Source organism: Mesoplodon densirostris, chromosome 5 (assembly GCF_025265405.1).
Source record: "Mesoplodon densirostris isolate mMesDen1 chromosome 5, mMesDen1 primary haplotype, whole genome shotgun sequence".
Taxonomy (NCBI): Eukaryota; Metazoa; Chordata; class Mammalia; order Artiodactyla; family Ziphiidae; genus Mesoplodon; species Mesoplodon densirostris.
Genome location: NC_082665.1, coordinates 66,651,640 through 66,670,629, shown reverse-complemented (window position 1 = coordinate 66,670,629; position 18,990 = coordinate 66,651,640). Strand labels below are relative to the sequence as shown.

The 18,990-nt window shown below is 42.0% G+C and overlaps 1 protein-coding gene across 1 annotated transcript in view; it reads right to left on the bottom strand.

Annotated features, from left to right (window-relative positions):
- CFAP91 (cilia and flagella associated protein 91) overlaps positions 1–18,990 on the bottom strand; it is a 131,462-nt gene that overhangs the window by 8,005 nt on the left and 104,467 nt on the right. Inside the window, exons 14-16 of the mRNA XM_060099903.1 lie at positions 16,859–17,080; positions 12,808–12,956; positions 12,153–12,244 (exon numbers count right to left, since the gene is read on the bottom strand). Of these exons, the coding sequence (XP_059955886.1) occupies positions 12,153–12,244; positions 12,808–12,956; positions 16,859–17,080 (463 nt within the window). The remainder of the gene's footprint in view (positions 1–12,152; positions 12,245–12,807; positions 12,957–16,858; positions 17,081–18,990) is intronic.

Genomic DNA, 18,990 nt, shown 5'->3' with positions numbered 1-18,990 from the left:
AAGACAACCCACAGAGTGGGAGAAAATATTTGCAAACAAAGCAACTGACAAGGGATTAATCTCCAAAATATACAAACAGCTCATGCAGCTCAATATTAAAAACAACAACTCAATCAAAAAATGGGCGGAAGATCTAAATAGACATTTCTCCAAAGAAGACATATGGAAGGCCAAAAGGCAGATGAAAACATGCTCAACATCACTAATTATTAGAGAAATGCAAATCAAAACTACAATGAGAGCTTGGGGAAGATGGCAGAAGAGTAAGACGCGGAGATCACCTTCCCCCCCCCAACAGATATATCAGAAATACATCTACACGTGGAACAACTCCTACAGAACACCCACTGAACACTGGCAGAAGACCTCAGACCTCCCAAAAGGCAAGAAACTCCCCATGTAACTGGGTAGGGCAAAAGAAAAAAGAATAAACAGACAAAAGAATAGGGACGGGACCTGCACCACTGGGAGGGAGCTGTGAAGGAGGAAAGGTTTCCACACACTAGGAAGACCCTTCACGGGCGGAGACTGCGGGTGGTGGAGGGGGCAAGCTTCGGAGCCATGGAGGAGAGCACAGCAACAGGGGTGCGGAGGGCAAATCGGAGAGATTCCCGCACAGAGGATCAGTGCTGACCAGCACTCACCAGCCCGAGAGGCTTGTTTGCTCACCCGCTGGGGTGGGCGGGGGCTGGGAGCTGAGGTTCGGGCTTCGGAGCTTAGATCCCATGGAGAGGACGGGTTGGCTGTGTGAACAAAGCCTGAAGGGGTTACTGCACCACGGCTAGCCAGGAGGGAGTCCGGGGAAAAGTCTGGACCTGCCAGAGACAAGAGACTTTTTCTTGCCTCTTTGTTTCCTGGTGCGCAAGGAGAGGGGATTAAGAGTGCCGCTTAAAGGAGCTTCAGAGATGGGCGTGAGCCGTGGCGATCAGCACGGACCCCAGAGATGGGCATGAGACGCTAAGGCTGCTGCTGCCGCCACCAAGAAGCCTTTGTGCAAGCACAGGTCACTATCCACACTGCCCCTCCCGGGAGCCTGTGCAGCCCGCCACTGCCGGGGTTCCAGGATCCAGGGACAACTTCCCCGGGAGAACACACGGCACGCCTGAGCCTGCTGCAATGTCATGTTGGCCTCTGCCGCCGCAGGCTCGCCCCGCCTCCGTACCCCTCCCTCCCCCAGGCCTGAGTGAGCCAGAGTCCCTGAATCAGCGGCTCCTTTAACCCCGTCCTGTCTGAGCAAAGAACAGACGCCCTCCGGCGACCTACACGCAGAGGTGGGGCCAAATACAAAGCTGGACCCTGGGAGCTGTTTGAACAAACAAGAGAAAGGAAAATCTCTCCCAGCAGCTTCAGGAGCAGCGGATTAAATCTCCACAATCAACTTGATGTACCCTGCATCTGTGGAATACCTGAATAGACACTGAATCATCCCAAACTGAGGAGGTGGACTTTGAGAACAAGATTTATTATTTTTCCCCTTTTCCTCTTTTTGTGAGTGTGTATGTGTATGCTTCTGTGTGACTTTGTCTGTATAGCTTTGATTTCACCATTTGTCCTAGGTTTTCCTCCGTCCTTTTTTTTTGTTGTTGTTGTTCGTTTTACTTTAAAAAAATTATTTTTCTTAATAATTATTTTTATTTTGTATTTTAATAACTTTATTGTATTTTATCTTACTTCATTTTATTATATTTTATCATCTTTCTTTCTCTCTTTCTTTTTACTTTTTCTCCTTCTTACTCTGAGCAATGTGGATTAAAGGCTCTTGGTGCTGCAGTCAGGAGTCAGTGCTGTGCCTCTGAGGTGGGAGAACCAACTTCAGGACACTGGTCCACAAGAGACCTCCCAGCTCCACATAATATCAAACGGCGAAAATCTCCCAGAGAACTCCATCTCAACACCAGCACCCAGCTTCACTCAACGACCAGCAAGCTACAGTGCTGGACACCCTATACCAAACAACTAGCAAGACTGGAACACAACCCCACCCATTAGCAGAGAGGCTGCCTAAAATCATAATAAGTCCACAGACACCCCAGAACACACCACCAGACGTGGACCTGCCCACCAGAAAGACAAGATCCAGCCTCATCCACCAGAACACAGGCACTAGTCCCCTCAACCAGGAAGCCTACACAACCCACTGAACCAACCTTAACCACTGGGGACAGACACCAAAAACAACGGGATCTACAAACCAGCAGCCTGCAAAAAGGAGACCTCAAACACAGTAACATAAGCAAATGAGAAGATAGAAAAACACACAGCAGATGAAGTAAGATAAAAACCGACCACACCTAACAAATGAAGAGGAAATAGGCAGTCTACCTGAAAAAGAATTCAGAATAATGATAGTAAAGATGATCCAAAATCTTGGAAATAGAATAGAGAAAATGAAAGAAACATTTAACAAGGACCTAGAAGAACTAAAGAGGAAACAAGCAACGATGAACAACACAATAAATGAAATTAAAAATACTCTAGAAGGCGGCTTCCCTGGTGGCGCAGTGGTTGGGAGTCTGCCTGCCGATGCAGGGGACATGGGTTCATGCCCCCATCTGGGAGGATCCCACGTGCCGTCGAGCAGCTGGGCCCGTTAGCCATGGCCACTGGGCCTGCACGTCCGGAGCCTTGCTCCACGGTGGGGGAGGCCTCAAAGGTGAGAGGCCCACGTACCGCAAAAAAAAAAAAAAGAAAAAAAATACTCTAGAAGGGATCAAGAGCAGAATAACTGAGGCAGAAGAACGGATAAGTGACCTGGAAGATAAAATAGTGGAAATAACTACTGCAGAGCAGAATAAAGAAAAAAGAATGAAAAGAGATGAGGACCGTCTCAGAGACTTCTGGGACAGCATTAAACACACCAACATTCGAAGTTTAGGGTCCCAGAAGAAGGAGAGAAAAAGAAAAAGACTGAGAAAATATTTGAAGAGATTATAGTTGAAAATTTCCCTAATATGGGAAAGGAAATACTTAGTCAACTCCAGGAAGCACAAAGAGTCCCTTACAGGGTAAATCCAAGGAGAAACACGCAAAGACACATATTAATCAAACTGTCAAAAATTAAATACAAAGAAAATATATTAAAAGCAGTAAGGGAAAAACAAAAAATAACACACAAGGGAATCCCCATAAGGTTAACAGCTGATCTTTCAGCAGAAACTCTGCAAGCCAGAAGGGATTGGCAGGACATATGTAAAGTGATGAAGGAGAAAAGCCTACAACCAAGATTACTCTACCCAGCAAGGATCTCATTCAGATTTGATGGAGAAATTAAAACCTTTTCAGACAAGCAAAAGCTGAAAGAGTTCAGCATCACCAAACCCACTTTTCAACAAATGCTAAAGGAACTTCTCTAGGCAAGAAACACAAGAGAAGGAAAAGACCTACAATAACAAATGCAAAACAATTTAAAAAATGGGAATAGGAACATACATATCGATAATTACCTTAAATGTAAATGGATTAAATGCTCCCACCAAAAGACACAGATTGGCTGAATGGATACAAAAACAAGACCCATATATATGCTGTGTACCAGAGACCCACTTCAGACCTAGGGACACATACAGACTGAAAGTCAGGGGATGGAAAAAGATATTCCATACAAATGGAAATCAAAAGAAAGCTGGAGTAGCAATTGTCATATCACACAAAATACACTTTAAAATAAAGACTAGTACAGCAGACAAAGAAGGACACTGCATAATGATCAAGTGATCAATACAAGAAGAAGATATAAGAATTGTAAATATTTATGCACCCAACATAGGAGCACCTCAATACATAAGGGAAATACTAACAGCCATAAAAGGGGAAATTGACAGTAACACATTCATAGTAGGGTACTTTAACACCCCACTTTCACCAATGGACAGATCATCCAAAATGAAAATAAATAAGGAAATACAAGCTTTAAATGATACGTTAAACAAGATGGACTTAATTGATATTTATAGGACATTCCATCCAAAAACAACAGAATACTCATTTTTCTCAAGTGCTCATGGAACATTCTCCAGGATAGACCATATGTTGGATCACAAATCAAGCCTTGGTAAATTTAAGAAAATTGAAATTGTATCAAGTATCTTTTCTGACCACAATGCTATGAGACTAGATATCAATTACAGGAAGAGATGTGTAAAAAACAAACACATGGAGGCTAAACAATACACTACTTAATAACGAAGTGCTCACTGAAGAAATCAAAGAGGAAATTAAAAAATACCTAGAAACAAATGACAATGGAGACATGACGACCCAAATCCTATGGGATGCAGCAAAAGCAGTTCTAAGAGGGAAGTTTATAGCAATACAATCCTACCTGAAGAAATAGGAAGCATCGCAAATAAACAACCTAACCTTGCACCTAAAGCAATTAGAGAAAGAAGAACAAAAACACCCCAAAGTTAGCAGAAGGAAAGAAATCATAAAAATCAGATCAGAAATAAATGAAAAAGAAATGAAGGAAACGATAGCAAAGATCAATAAAACTAAAAGCTGGTTCTTTGAGAAGATAAACAAAATTGATAAACCATTAGCCAGACTCATCAAGAAAAAATGGGGAAAGACTAATATCAACAGAATTAGAAATGAAAAAGGAGAAGTAACAACTGACACTGCAGAAATACAAAAGATCATGAGATTACTGCAAGCAACTCTATGCAAATCAAATGGACAACCTGGAAGAAATGGACAAATTCTTAGAAATGCACAACCTGCCAAGACTGCATCAGGAAGAAATAGAAGATATGAACAGACCAATCACAAGCACTGAAATTGAGATTGTGATTTAAAACCTTCCAACAAACAAAAGCCCAGGACCAGATGGCTTCACAGGCGAATTCTATCAAGCATTTAGAGAAGAGCTAACACCTATCCTTCTCAAACTCTTCCAGAATACAGCAGAGGGAGGGACACTCCCAAACTCATTCTACAAGGCCACCATCACCCTGATACCAAAACCAGACAAGGATGTCACAAAGAAAGAAAACTACAGGCCAATATCACTGATGAACACAGATGCAAAAATCCTCAACAAAATACTAGCAAACAGAATCCAACAGCACATTAAAAGGACCATACACCTTGATCAAGTGGGATTTATTCCCGGAATGCAAGGATTCTTCAATATACGGAAATCAATCAACGTGATGCACCATATTAACAAATTGAAGGAGAAAAACTGTATGATCATCTCAATAGATGCAGAGAAAGCTTTCGACAAAATTCAACACCCATTTATGATAAAAACCCTGCAGAAAGTAGGCATAGAGGGAACTTTCCTTAACATAATAAAGGCCATATATGACAAACCTACAGCCAACATTGTCCTCAATGGTGAGTTTACAAGCAGCTCATGCACCTCAATAACAAAAAAACAACCCAATCCAAAAATGGGCAGAAGACCTAAATAGATATTTCTCCAAATAAGATATACAGATTGCCAACAAACACATGAAAGAATGCTCAACATCATTAATCATTAGAGAAATGCAAATCAAAACTACAGTGAGATATCATCTCACACCGGTCAGAATGGCCATCATCAAAAAATCTAGAAACAATAAATGCTGGAGAGGGTGTGGAGAAAAGGGAGCACTCTTGCACTGCTGGTGGGAATGTGAATTGGTACAGCCACTAAGGAGAATAGTACGGAGGTTCCTTAAAAAAGTACAAGTAGAACTACCATATGATCCAGCAATCCCACTACTAGGCATATACCCTGAGAATACCATAATTCAAAAAGAGACATGTACCAAAATGTTCATTGCAGCTCTATTCACAATAGCCCGGAGATGGAAACAACCTAAGTGTCCATCATCAGATGAATGGATAAAGAAGATGTGGCACATATATACAATGGAATATTACTCAGCCATAAAAAGAAAGGAAATTGAGCTATTTGTAATGAGGTGGATAGACCTAGAGTCTGTCATACAGAGTGAAGTAAGTCAGAAAGAGAAAGACAAATACCGTATGCTAACACATATATATGGAATTTAAGAAAAAAAATGTCATGAAGAACCTAGGGGTAAAACAGGAATAAAGACACAGACCTACTTGAGAATGGACATGAGGATATGGGGAGGGGGAAGGGTAAGCTGTGACAAAGCGAGAGAGAGGCATGGACATATATACACTATCAAACGTAAGGTAGATAGATAGTGGGAAGCAGCCGCATAGCACAGGGAGATCAGCTCGGTGCTTTGTGACCGCCTCGAGGGGTGGGATAGGGAGGGTGGGAGGGAGGGAGACGCAAGAGGGAAGGGATATGGGAACAGATGTATATGTATGACTGATTCACTTTGTTATAAAGCAGAAACTAATAAAAAATAAATTAAAAAAAGAGTCATGTACCAAAATGTTCATTGCAGCTCTATTTACAGTAGCCAGGAGATGGAAGCAACCTAAGTGTCCATCATCGGATGAATGGATAAAGGTGTGGCACATATATACAATGGAATATTACTCAGCCATAAAAAGAAACAAAACTGATCTATTTGTAATGAGGTGGATGGACCTAGAGTGTGTCATACAGAGTGAAGTAAGTCAGAAAGAGAAAGACAAATACCATATGCTAACACATATATATGGAATCTAAGAAAAAAAAACAAAAAATGTCATGAAGAACCTAGGGGTAAGATGGGAATAAAGACACAGACCTACTAGAGAATGGACTTGAGGATATGGGGAGGGGGAAGGGTAAGCTGTGACAAAGTGAGAGAGTGGCATGGACATATATACACTACCAAACGTAAAATAGATAGCAAGTGGGAAGCAGCCGCATAGCACAGGGAGATCAGCTCGGTGCTTTGTGACCACCTAGAGGGGTGGGATAGGGAGGGTGGGAGGGAGGGAGATGCAAGAGGGAAGAGATATGGGAACATATGTATATGTATAACTGATTCACTGTGTTACAAAGCAGAAACTAACACACCATTGTAAAGCAATTATACTCCAATAAAGATGTAATAAAAAACAAAACAAAACTACAATGAGGTACCTCCTTACACCAGAATGGCCAGAATGGCCATCATCAAAAAGTCTGCAGACAATAAATGCTGGAGAGGGTTTGGAGAAAAGGGAACCCTCCTACACTGTTGGTGGGAATGTAAATTGATACAGCCACTATGGAGAACAGTATGGAGGTTCCTTAAAAAACTAAAAATAGAACTACCATATGACCCAGCAATCCCACTCCTGGGCATACATCTGGAAACAACCACAATTCAAAAAGATACATGCACCCCAATGTTCACTGCAACACTATTTACAACAGTGAAGACACTGAAGCAACCTAAATGTCCATCAACAGAGGAATGGATAAAGAACATGTGGTACATATATACAATGGAATACTACTCAGCCATTAAAAAATAATGCCATATTCAGAAACATGGCATTATCATACTAACTGAAGATTATCATACTAACTGAAGTACGTCAGATAAAAGACAAATATCATATGATATCCCTTATATGTGGAATATAAAAACAATGATGCCAATGAACTTCTTTACAAAACAGAAACAGACTCAAACTTCAAAAACAAAGTTATGGTTACCAAAGGGAAAAGATGGTGGGGGGGGGATAAATTAGGAGTTTGGGATTAACACAGTACTATATATAAAATAGCTAACCAACAAGGACCTACTGTATAGCACGGGGAAATCTACTCAATATTCTGTAATAACCTATATGGGGAAAGAATCTGAAAAAGAATGGGTATATGTATATGTATAACAATCACCTTGGTGTACACCTGAAACTAACACAACGTTGTAAATCAACTATATTCTAATATAAAATAAAAATTAAATTAAAAAACAAGAATAAAAGCCATATGATCATCACAATAGATGCAGAAAAGCTTTTGACAAAATTCAACATCCATTTATGATAAAACGTCTCCTTCACAAAGTGGGTGTAGAGGGAACATACATCAACATAATAAAGGCCATATATGAATTAAATGAAAAATGAATTAAACACCTAAATGTAAGAGCAGAAAGCATAAAACTAGAAGAAAACACAGGCAGAACACACTGACATAAATTGTAGCAATATTTTTTGGCTCTGTCTCCTAAGGCAAAGGAAACAAAAGCAAAAATAAATGGGACCTAATTAAACTTAAAAGCTTTTGCACAGCAAAGGAAATCACTGACAAAATGAAAAGAAAACCTACTGAATGGGAGAAATATTTGCAAATGATAAGACCAATAAAGGATTATTATCCAAAATATATAAATAGCTCATACAACTCAATATCAGAAAAACAAACCCAATTAAAAATGGGCAGACGACTTGAATAAACTTTTTAAATTTTGGCCGTGGCATGCGAGATCTTATTTCCCCAACCAGGGATCAAACCCACACCCCCTGCAGTGGGAGTGCAGAGTCTTAACCACTGGACTGCCAGGGAAGTTCCCTGAATAAACATTTTTTTAAAAAGAAGACATACAGATGGACAACAGGCACATGGAAAGATGCTCAACATTGCTAATCATCAGAGAAATGCAAATCAAACCCACAGTGAGATATCACCTCACACCTGTCAGAAGGGCTATCATCAAAAAGACCACAAATAACAAATGTTGGAGAGGGTGTGGAGAAAATGGAACCCTCATGCAATGTCAGTGGGAATGTAAATTGATGCAACCACTTTGGAGAACATTTTGGAGGTTCCTCAAAAAAGTAAAAATAGAACTACCATATGATCCAGCAGTCTCACTCCTGGATATGTATCTGAAGAAATGAAAATACTAATTGGAAAAGATACATGTACCCCAATGTTCATAGCAGCATTATTTACAATAGCCAAGAAATGGAAGCAACCTAAGTGTCCTTTAATAGAGGAATGGATAAAAAGATGTGTGTGTGTGTGTACACACACACACACACACACACACAATGTAATACTACCTAGCCATAAACAGAATGAAATTTTGCCATTTGCAACAACATGGATCAACCTGGAAGGTATTATGCTTTGTGAAGTAAGTCAGACAAAGACAAATACTGTATGTTTTCACTACATGTGGAATCTAAAAAATCAAACAAACAAATGAATTTAACAAAACAGAAACAGATCTACAAATATAGAGAACAAACTAGTGGTTACCAGTGAGGAAAGGGGAAGTTGGGAGGGGCAAGATAGGGGTAGGAGATTAAGAAGTACAAACTACCACATATAAAATAAATAAGCTACAAGGATATATTGTAGAGCACAGGGAATATAGCCAATATTTTATAATAACTTTAAATGGAGTATAATCTATAAAATTTTAAATTGTTGTGTTGTACACCTGAAACTAATATAATGTTATAAATCAACTAGACCTCAATAAAAAAATTTAATTCATCCAAATAAAAATTAATAATGAGATATGTCAAACGGTCTGTATGTAATATTACTTAATTTGGGGTAAAGAGTATCTATAACACATGGATGTCTTATTTGGAAAGAGAAACAAAAGGCCCTAGTGTGTGCTCCCTGTCCAGGTGGCTTTCTTCATCTGGGCTACGTCCACACAAAGGGAAGAAGTTAGGACTTGCCCAGCTTGCCCACAGACAAGTCCCACTGACGCCTTTATATCTCGTGCCCCCTCCAGCTCCTTCCCCTCAGAGCCAGGAGAAGCTGGGGAGGGGGTCACAAACTAGTAACTTTTTTTTTTTTTGCGGTACACGGGCCTCTCACTGCTGTGGCCTCTCCCATTGCGGAGCGCAGGCTCCGGACGCGCAGGCCCAGCGGCCACGGCTCACGGGCCCGGCCGCTCCGTGGCATGTGGGATCTTCCCAGACCGGGGCACGAACCCGCGTCCCCCGCATCGGCAGGCAGACTCTCAACCACTGCACCACCAGGGAAGCCCACTAGTAACTATTAAACAGAGGATTTCCCCCCTCCTTCAGTTCCCTCAGGTGGAATTGATCTGAAGTAGGTTGGCCTCACCTTGGACAGAGGAGAAGAAGCAAGGAGTTGCATGTTTTCTTAAGGATCTAGAAAACATAAGATCCCTTTTATAATATAAGGTGATAGAAAAATATTATTTGATTTAATTTAACAAAATTAAATTTTGTTGGTAGAGGCACTATCATACACTGTTGATGGGAGTATGAATTAGAACAATCTTTTTGTGGGGGCAGTTTGGTGGTATCTATCAAAACATAAAACACACATACCTTATTTCCAGCACTGTACTGCTAGGAGTTTACTCTCAGAAGCATGACCAGGGTGTTCACTGCTATTTATAGGAACACACACTGGGAACAAACTAGATGCTTATTGCTGGGGTGGGTACTGGTTTTAAAAAGTACAATCATGTAATGGGAAAACAAGATATTTCTTTGTTCTCGTCCAATGCATTAGAACTACCATTCCTTTCTCACTGGTTACGTGATCTTAAATATTAACACTTCTCTTAAACCTGTCTAGAATTCCCCTGCAAACTCTAAAGCCTCCCAAGCTCTTTTTTCACTTACATATTAATCTTCTGGTTGCATCCTTCCCTCTGGGATCAGGACTGTCACCAATAGTCTGAAAGCTCCGGAAGAACACTGTTTTTAAAAACACGTATTTTTTTCTCCTTCTCTATTGACTAAAAGCATCAGTCTTTAAAAACATGCCACTTTTGGCAAAGGATAAGTGAGGATATTTATACTGAGATCAGTCCTGGCAGAAACAGGAGATACTGTGACTCACGCAGAGCTGCAGAGTCAATTTAGGTGTGTCAGGCTTCCCAGCTTTTCAACACCTGCCTTACACATGCCCTGCCTGCAAAAGGCTACTACAGTTGGAAAACCCTGTATATTCTCAACATTTGCTTTACATTGAAAAAAAATCAAATTACAAACTTACGGGTACCAAAGGGGAAAGAGGTGGGGGAGGGATAAATTAGGAGTATGGGATTAACATATACACGCAAGTATATATAAAACAGATAACAACAATTCACTGTATGGTCTGGGGAACAAAATTCAGTATCTTGTAATAACCTACAGTGGAAAAGAATTAGAAGATTTTTTATATATATATATATATATATATATATATATATACACACACACATATATAAACTGAATCACTTTGCTGTACACCTGAAACTAACATAATATTGTAAATCAACTATATTTCAATAAAAACCAAACCAAACCGAAACAACAACAACCAAAATACACCTCTTCTGGGAACTTGGGAACTGCCTCTTTTTTTTTTTTTTTTAAATTGGAGTATAGTTGCTTTACAATGGTGTGTTAGTTTCTGCTGTAGACAAAGTGAATCAGCTCTACGTATACATACATCCCCTCCCTCTCGAGCCGCCCCTCACCACCACCCCTCCATCCCATCCCTCGGGAACTGCCTCTTCAAGAAGGTTTGGATTTTGACGCTCCGTCAAACTTGTTAGAACTGCACCCATCCATACTAGAGGTGATTATATTCTGCAATCAGACAGCATCGAGGGAACGTGACAACTCTGAAATAAGAAAATGCAGTGATTCTCCTTCAGAATTTTCCCCATACCTCTGCTCAGATTTAAATCTCTGGAATATTGAAAATAGTTTCTACCTTTAAAAAGATCATCACGGGCTTCCCTGGTGGCGCAGTGGTTGAGAATCCGCCTGCCAATGCAGGGGACACGGGTTCGAGCCCTGGTCCAGGAAGATCCCACATGCCACGGAGCAACTAGGCCCTTGAGCCACAACTACTGAGCCTGCGCGTCTGGAGCCTGTGCTCCACAACGAGAGACACCGTGACAGTGAGAGGCCCGCGCACCACGATGAAGAGTGGCCCCCGCTCACCGCAACTAGAGAAAGCCCTCGCACATAAACAAAGACCCAACACAGCCAAAAATGAATGAATAGGGTTTCCCTGGTGGCGCAGTGGTGGAGAGTCTGCCTGCCGATGCAGGGGACATGGGTTCGTGCCCCGGTCTGGGAAGATCCCACATGCCATGGAGCGGCTGGGCCCGTGAGCCATGGCCACTGAGCCAGCGCGTCTGGAGCCTGTGCTCCACAACGGGAGAGGCCACAACAGTGAGAGGCCCGCGTACCGCAAAAAGAAAAAAAAGAGAGAAAGAATGAATGAATGAATAAATAAATAAATAAATAAATATTTTTAAAAAAGATCATCACGTGGAGCATTTGCATTGGCTTACCCTTTTCTTTGACAAAGTCCTTTTGCAACTGTGGGATCAGGAAACTATAAACCAACTCGGCAACAATCTCCTCTGACTGAAGCTGAGTTCGACTAAAAAGTAAAAAACAAATTAAACGAGTATTTCCTTTGTTGCCTTACTTGAGCTGCCAATTTATACTTGGATCCTCCTTGTTTGTGTAAGAAACTCCACTGCTCAAATCCCACCACTGCCTTTTCCTTAAGTGATCTGAAGTAGCACATTCCCGGTGAGTTTGGTCAACTCCATGGAAAATCCAAATTTGTCCTTCACTTAGCCTGCCTACCAGGAAGGGAGGGAGTGTTAGAGATACAACTTACAAATGGCAGCCAGAAACCCTGCGGTGATGTCCAAGTAAAATTGGACATACTTACTCACATTGCTTTCATGCTTTGTGCTATTCTAAAAGTAAGAAATATGAAAGTGCTCCAGACTGCAGAGGATAACTGAAAATTCTATTCCCAATGCTGTTACCATACAAAGGTACAGGCTTGCTGGCTGCTGCTAAAACAATGCATACTGAAGCATGAGTTATATATTTGTTTCTCCTTAGTGGTGAAATCTTAAGCTCTTGAAAAATACATATGAGTAACAGCAAAAGGCTGTCCATCCCACCATCTGTCCCCTTGGTACACACCGGCTTTCCATTTCATAAGCAATGTCATTGATTTCCTCAGCCATCTTCTCTATTTCTGCCCTGGCTTGTTCTTCTGCAGTATTCTCTTCAGTGTTCAGTATTATATCCTCCAGATAGGAAGTTACAGTACTTTGGTGAACTTTAATTACCTGCAAAACCCCAAAATACTCCAATTACTCAGAATAGGAATGCTACTACTGTACACAAGAAAAATGCATGAACATTGGTTGACTTTTTTAGCACATCTACTTCATTCATCAGTAGTCCCCTCATTCATTATTCTTTTTTTTTAAACTATAGATAGTCTGTTTCTAATCCACCTATCTACCCACCCTGGGAAGCCCCTACCTATCTGGCTCATTTTAGAATTATGGGGTGGGCAGTACAACACTGCAGAAAGATCATGGGCTTGAGTCAATAGCCCTGTTTTGGATCCTGGCTTTGTTCTTACCAGCAGTGTAATTTGGTCAAGCTACCTAACTGTGGCAGAGACTAAGATATATTACACAATGTCCTTTCTTTCTTCCTCTTAAAGGATTCTTACAGGGAAAGATGTAGCTTTTTTCTTTTTTTTTTTTCTCTTTCCATTTCTCATTTCATGGGGACAAAATGCAGGAGCACCGGTCATCTTAAACTGCCATGAGGGTCACACCCAAGGGACAGAAAAGCAGGAAGCTAGAAGGATCCTGGGTCTCTGGTGAATTTTTTTAACTATCTTCTCAGCCCTGGACTGCTTCTTTTTAAAGCTTTCTTGAAAGAATATAGACTATACATTTAGAAAAGTGCAGAGCACATAAATGTACAGTGCAATGAATGAGGGTCAAGCCACTGCTAGGATCCCAGAGGTCACTGTGAGTTCTATCTGACCACAGACCCTTCCCACTCTCATGAGTTTATGGTAAAGACTTCCTATTCTTTAGGGTTTCACTCCCTAAGTATGCAACCATAAATAATACAGTTTAGTTTTACCTGTTTTACAGGTAGATACCAAGGAAGTATCACAAGCATCAAGGGTGTCATACTTAGTTTTGTATGCATTCTGTCTCAACAGATTTTGAGCTTTGGGGGAAGGGCACTTTTTATTTAATGTGTGAGTATTTCTTCGTATCTGAGATAATGCTTGGGACTCAGTAACAACTCAGTACCTGCTTCTTGACTGGCACTGCAGCAGGACTCTGAATATGAAATGTTTACTGAATATCTACCTGTAAAACACCAAGTCCATAACCTTGAATCCCTATGCCTTCCTTATGGGAGAGACCCAATGACCAGTTTAATACAGTTCAACCGAACAACCAACCAACCAAAATATATTTTCTTAAAGTCTGTTATGTACAGGGCTCCCCTGGTGGCGCAGTGGTTGAGAGTCTGCCTGCTGATGCAGGGGACACGGGTTCGTGCCCTGGTCCGGGAAGATCCCACGTGCCGTGGGGCGGCTGGGCCCGTGAGCCATGGCCGCTGAGCCTGCGCGTCCAGAGCCTGTGCTCCACAACGGGAGAGGCCACAGCAGTGAGAGGCCTGCGTACCGCAAAAAAACAAACAAACAAAAAACCCCCCAAAAAAACAACCAAAAAAATCTGTTACGTACAGAGGGCTATGCTGGCGCTGTGGAAGGCACGTGCCTGCTCCGATGGAGACCACAGACTTATTCAGGAAACAAGTCACACCTAGATGGAACAATTAGACAGTTGAATCTTGTAATAGTTCAGAGGTGGAAAGTTTAATTTGGTTCACCTCTAGTAATACATGTATTTTTGTGTTTACATATGTCTTTATAAATGTGTACGTTTCTGGACACATTTGTGCTTCTATGTGTGTAAGTGAATAAGGAAACGTATGGGTAGCTATATGTGTGTACCTCCCATCTTTGCTAATATTGTGCATGTGGGCTTATGTTTGTGTGTCTTAACTTATAGATGTGCAAAAGTGTGTATGTGTTTAAAATATGAGTCTATGACTTTCTATGTTTCTCAATATCTACATGTTATTTTTCTGGAAATTTACTCGTGTACATTTCTTGGTTTTGGTATATTTATGTGCAAGAATATTTATCTTTACGAGGGTCATATGATGGGAGATAGGGAATTTAAATGATGCTGGGGTCCAGAGATGGATACATTTTTTACATAAATTTTCCTTAACTCAGGCTGGAAGGGTCATCTTAACCCTTTCTTGCCCCTCCTAGACATGCTGACATTTCCTGGGATCATTCCCACTTAAGAGATACCTTCCTAGAAGCCTTTCACCAGCTTCCTCCTTTACGTGTTTCTGAGTATAGTGGTTCCTCTGTCTCTTTCCTTTTATTCTCACTCCCAACTGGTTCTTCCCATCCCAACTGGTTTTTCCTTAGTGATATTAGGTAGAGGATAGTAAATTCTGGTTTGCTAAAAATTTCTACATTTCAGTAACTCTTTTTTTTTTTTTTTTGGCGGTACACGGGCCTCTCACTGTTGTGGCCTCTCCCGTTGCGGAGCACAGGCTCCGGACGTGCAGGCTCAGTGGCCATGGCTCACGGGCCTAGCCGCTCTGCGGCATGTGGGATCTTCCCGGACCGGGGCACGAACCCGTGTCCCCTGCATCGGCAGGCAGACTCTCAACCACTGTGCCACCAGGGAAGCCCTCAGTAACTCTTTTTAAGGAGAAATGTGTTAGGATGGTAGGAAGCTAGAATATGAATTATTATTATAGGCTGTATGACACTATAGTTAAAAAGCTTTAACCCAAAACTTTTTAAAGCTGTATAGAGGATGGGAAATCTGTTTAATTTGAATCAATTTCTTATCTGAAAAAACACACACCAAATACTATTCAGGGGTCAATCCTAATTCCATGGGAACTGGGTAAATCCTTTGAATCCCAGATCAAATAAGAAGACCCCAACTTGACATAGCATTTTTTTTTTTAACCTGAGGAGCTCAAAACTATCCACATATATTAATACAATTCAGACAGCCTCTTAGATAGGAATTTTTTTAAGTTCCAGGTTGGTTCTTTCTGCCTTTCCCATCTGGCCCACATCTGGCACAAGGGAAACTCACACAGTCTTTGCCTTAACATATTCTGGGTGTGCTGGCTGCCCATGCAGCCTCTTCTGTGCCCACCTCCCCTCAGCCTGCCCAGCTTCCTCCTCTCCGTTCCGGGTGTGAAACGCCCTAGCTGAAAGAATACACTTCAAGCTCTCCAAGAAAGGGGAAGTACTCGTCCCCACCTCTGGGTGTGATTTTTGAGGGGAATTAGTCACAGCACAGCTCCCTTTAAAGAAATCTTCCTCACAAATCTCCTCCAATTTTAATGCTTGAGCTTTTGTATACTTGATGAGGGTGAGAGTGCTTTGAGATATTACTGGTTCCTCAGATTTCCTCTGAGTTTGCATCTTGGTCACTTTGGAATTTCACATCTCTTGAGTCTTGGTCAGAATTCTAATTTACCAGCCTGGCATTCCTAATTCCCAAGGTTGTATCTTTAGTCAGAATCTCTCTTCTAAACTCTATCTTGTATATCCATCTGCTGAAATGACACCTCCACTAAGATGTCTCAAACTTAATATAAATCAAACTCTTCATTCCACTCCTGCCCCTAAACCTATTCCGCCCTCAGCTTTCCCGCCTCAGAAAATAGAACCGTCACCTCCCCACTCACTGACACCAGAAACTGGACATCATACTTGACTTTACCCCATTTCTCACTCTGGCCTGACTTACTTCATCAGCCTCCTTCCAGGTCTCCTTGTTTCCACCCTGTCCTCCCTACAACCAACTGTTCACACAGCAAAACAGAGTGACTTCTTCAAAATATGTCACCGGGCCCCATTTGTTTCCTTCATGAAACTTAACACATTTTCTGATCCTACACTTATTTGCATGTTATATAGGATTTAAGCACCAGGAGAGAAGGGGCCACACCTGGTTTTTCCCTCCAAAGTACCCCACAGTGCCCTTGCACAGTGCTGGGCATATCATAGGAACTCAATACATTATTTGTTGAAGACAATGAAAAACAAAAAACGAAAGTCATTTCATATCATGAGTTTCCTGCCAACGTCCCCACTTGCCTCCTTAAATATCTGGTCCTCCTCCTGCAGGCGCCTCTCTTCCACCTGGCGCCGGCCACTCTCTTCGGCTTCACGCATCCTGCGCTGCCGCTCGGCCAGCATGGCCAGGGCGTGGACCCTCCTCTCCTCCTGCAGTCTCACCAGCTCTTTGGACAGGAAGTCAAACATGTCTGCCAGCACCCATCCTTCCAGTCCAGCCAAATGGTTTTCAACCAGTGACACCTTAAAAATAATAATATAACTATGAGGATACAAATTCCACTGAGAATGGTGATTTATGAGGAGGGATGCTGGATTATCCTTGACAGTCACTTCACTTTCAGAATGCACTTAGTTTTTATTAGGAATATTATCTCCAGACTGGCCCCATCCCAAGGGTTTTACTAGGAAAACTTATGATACAAACTTAGACTTGAGAAAGTAGATTGCTCAGTCACTGATGGATGATAGTCTTCAAATTATAAAGAGGATTTAGCAAAACATTTGTTAGTGTCCACACAGAATTTTTTTTTCCTTTCAATTTTATCCAGAAGGTAAAGTGCTTGGGTCTCCCCAGACATGAAGGGGAATGTCAAGGTTTTTATTAAAAGGTAATATTGGAGTTCAAAAAAATAGAATCTCTTAAAAATTCGCTCATGGTACCTTTTAATTTTTCAATGCTTTGTCCTTTAACACAAGTTTGGGGAATTTTAAGATCTTCAGTAACATTAAAGTAGAAAACCTTAGTACTTTTTATTCATTTAAATAATTTCAAAGTCATTAAGAACTATCTTTGAAACAGAGCGGGAAACAAGCCTACATGTCTGTGTAATCACTGAGGTAAAACAGGGGCTAGGGGCCTAGAGTTCTTGGCCAGGAGTAAGCCGCAGTATCTATTTATGGATCTCTCTGTGCTGGCTTTAGCACAGGGGGAACAAAAGTGTTTGAAAAGATTGTACTGTGTTCCTGCTCCTATCCTCAGGGATACGGGGGAAAGGCTCTTCTCCCAGGCACTTGCTGTTCTCACACTGACGGTTCTCCCTCAATATGAGAGAAGGAGAAAATGAGAGGATCGGCATTGCTGTAGGTACCCGCGGGGTGCCCACTCCCCCAGATGCCTGCATCTTACTGGTGTGTCCAGGAACAGCCGAAGGTAAGCAGGGTGAGTCTGTAGCTGTGTGACAGTTCTTCCCATTAATTCCTCCCTTAGCTCTTAGCTGTCATGATGTCTATCAAGTATTTATCCACTAAAGGAGGTAGACGGGTTGAAAATCCTGGATTGTCTTAGCTGTAGCTGCTAAAGTCTATAATCAGAAACCTTGAAGGGGCCAAGGAGGGCATTTTTCCATCCAGGTCCTGGGTATTCTGCTGCCAGGGCATTCTGCTCCCTATTTGAACAGAAGTGCAGCCCGTCTCCATCATTCCCAGGGCTCCAGGATGCCCAGATTTAGAGACTCCAGTGTCTGCATTCTCCTCTTCTTTCTCTGCTTCCTCTGCTGGGTCTCACAGTCTGTGGCTTTCTTTCTCCCTCCCTGCAAACCAGCTCCCATCACTCAGAGACCATCCCCAGTCCTGCTGTCATGTAAAAGGAATAAAGTGGTGCTCGTTTCCGAGCTGCTTAACATTTGTGCCTAATTCACAGCACAAGAGTTACGTTTGTTACTAAAGGTGGGTCATGTTAGCTTTGCTGTAAGTTTACTTTCTTTTTGTTTGGCCATACCGCGCGGCATGTGGGATCTTAGTTCCCCAACCAGGGATCGAACACATGCCTCCCTGCATTGGAAGTGTGGAGTCTTAACCACTGCACCGCCAGGGAAGTCCCAAGTTTACTTTCTTTTTTTTTTTTTTTTTTTTTTTTTTTTTGCGGTATGCGGGCCTCTCACTGTTGTGGCCTCTCCCGCTGCGGAGCACAGGCTCCGGACGCGCAGGCCCAGCGGCCATGGCCCACGGGCCCAGCCGCTCCGCGGCATGTGGGATCCTCCCAGACCGGGGCACGAACCCATGTCCCCTGCATCGGCAGGCGGACTCTCAACCACTGCGCCACCAGGGAAGCCCTACTTTCTTGTAACACTAAAATCTCTGCAAATTGGGTCTTTTTCATTTTGATTTACAGATAAGTGGGACAGATAGTAAAAGTGTATCTACACTGTAGT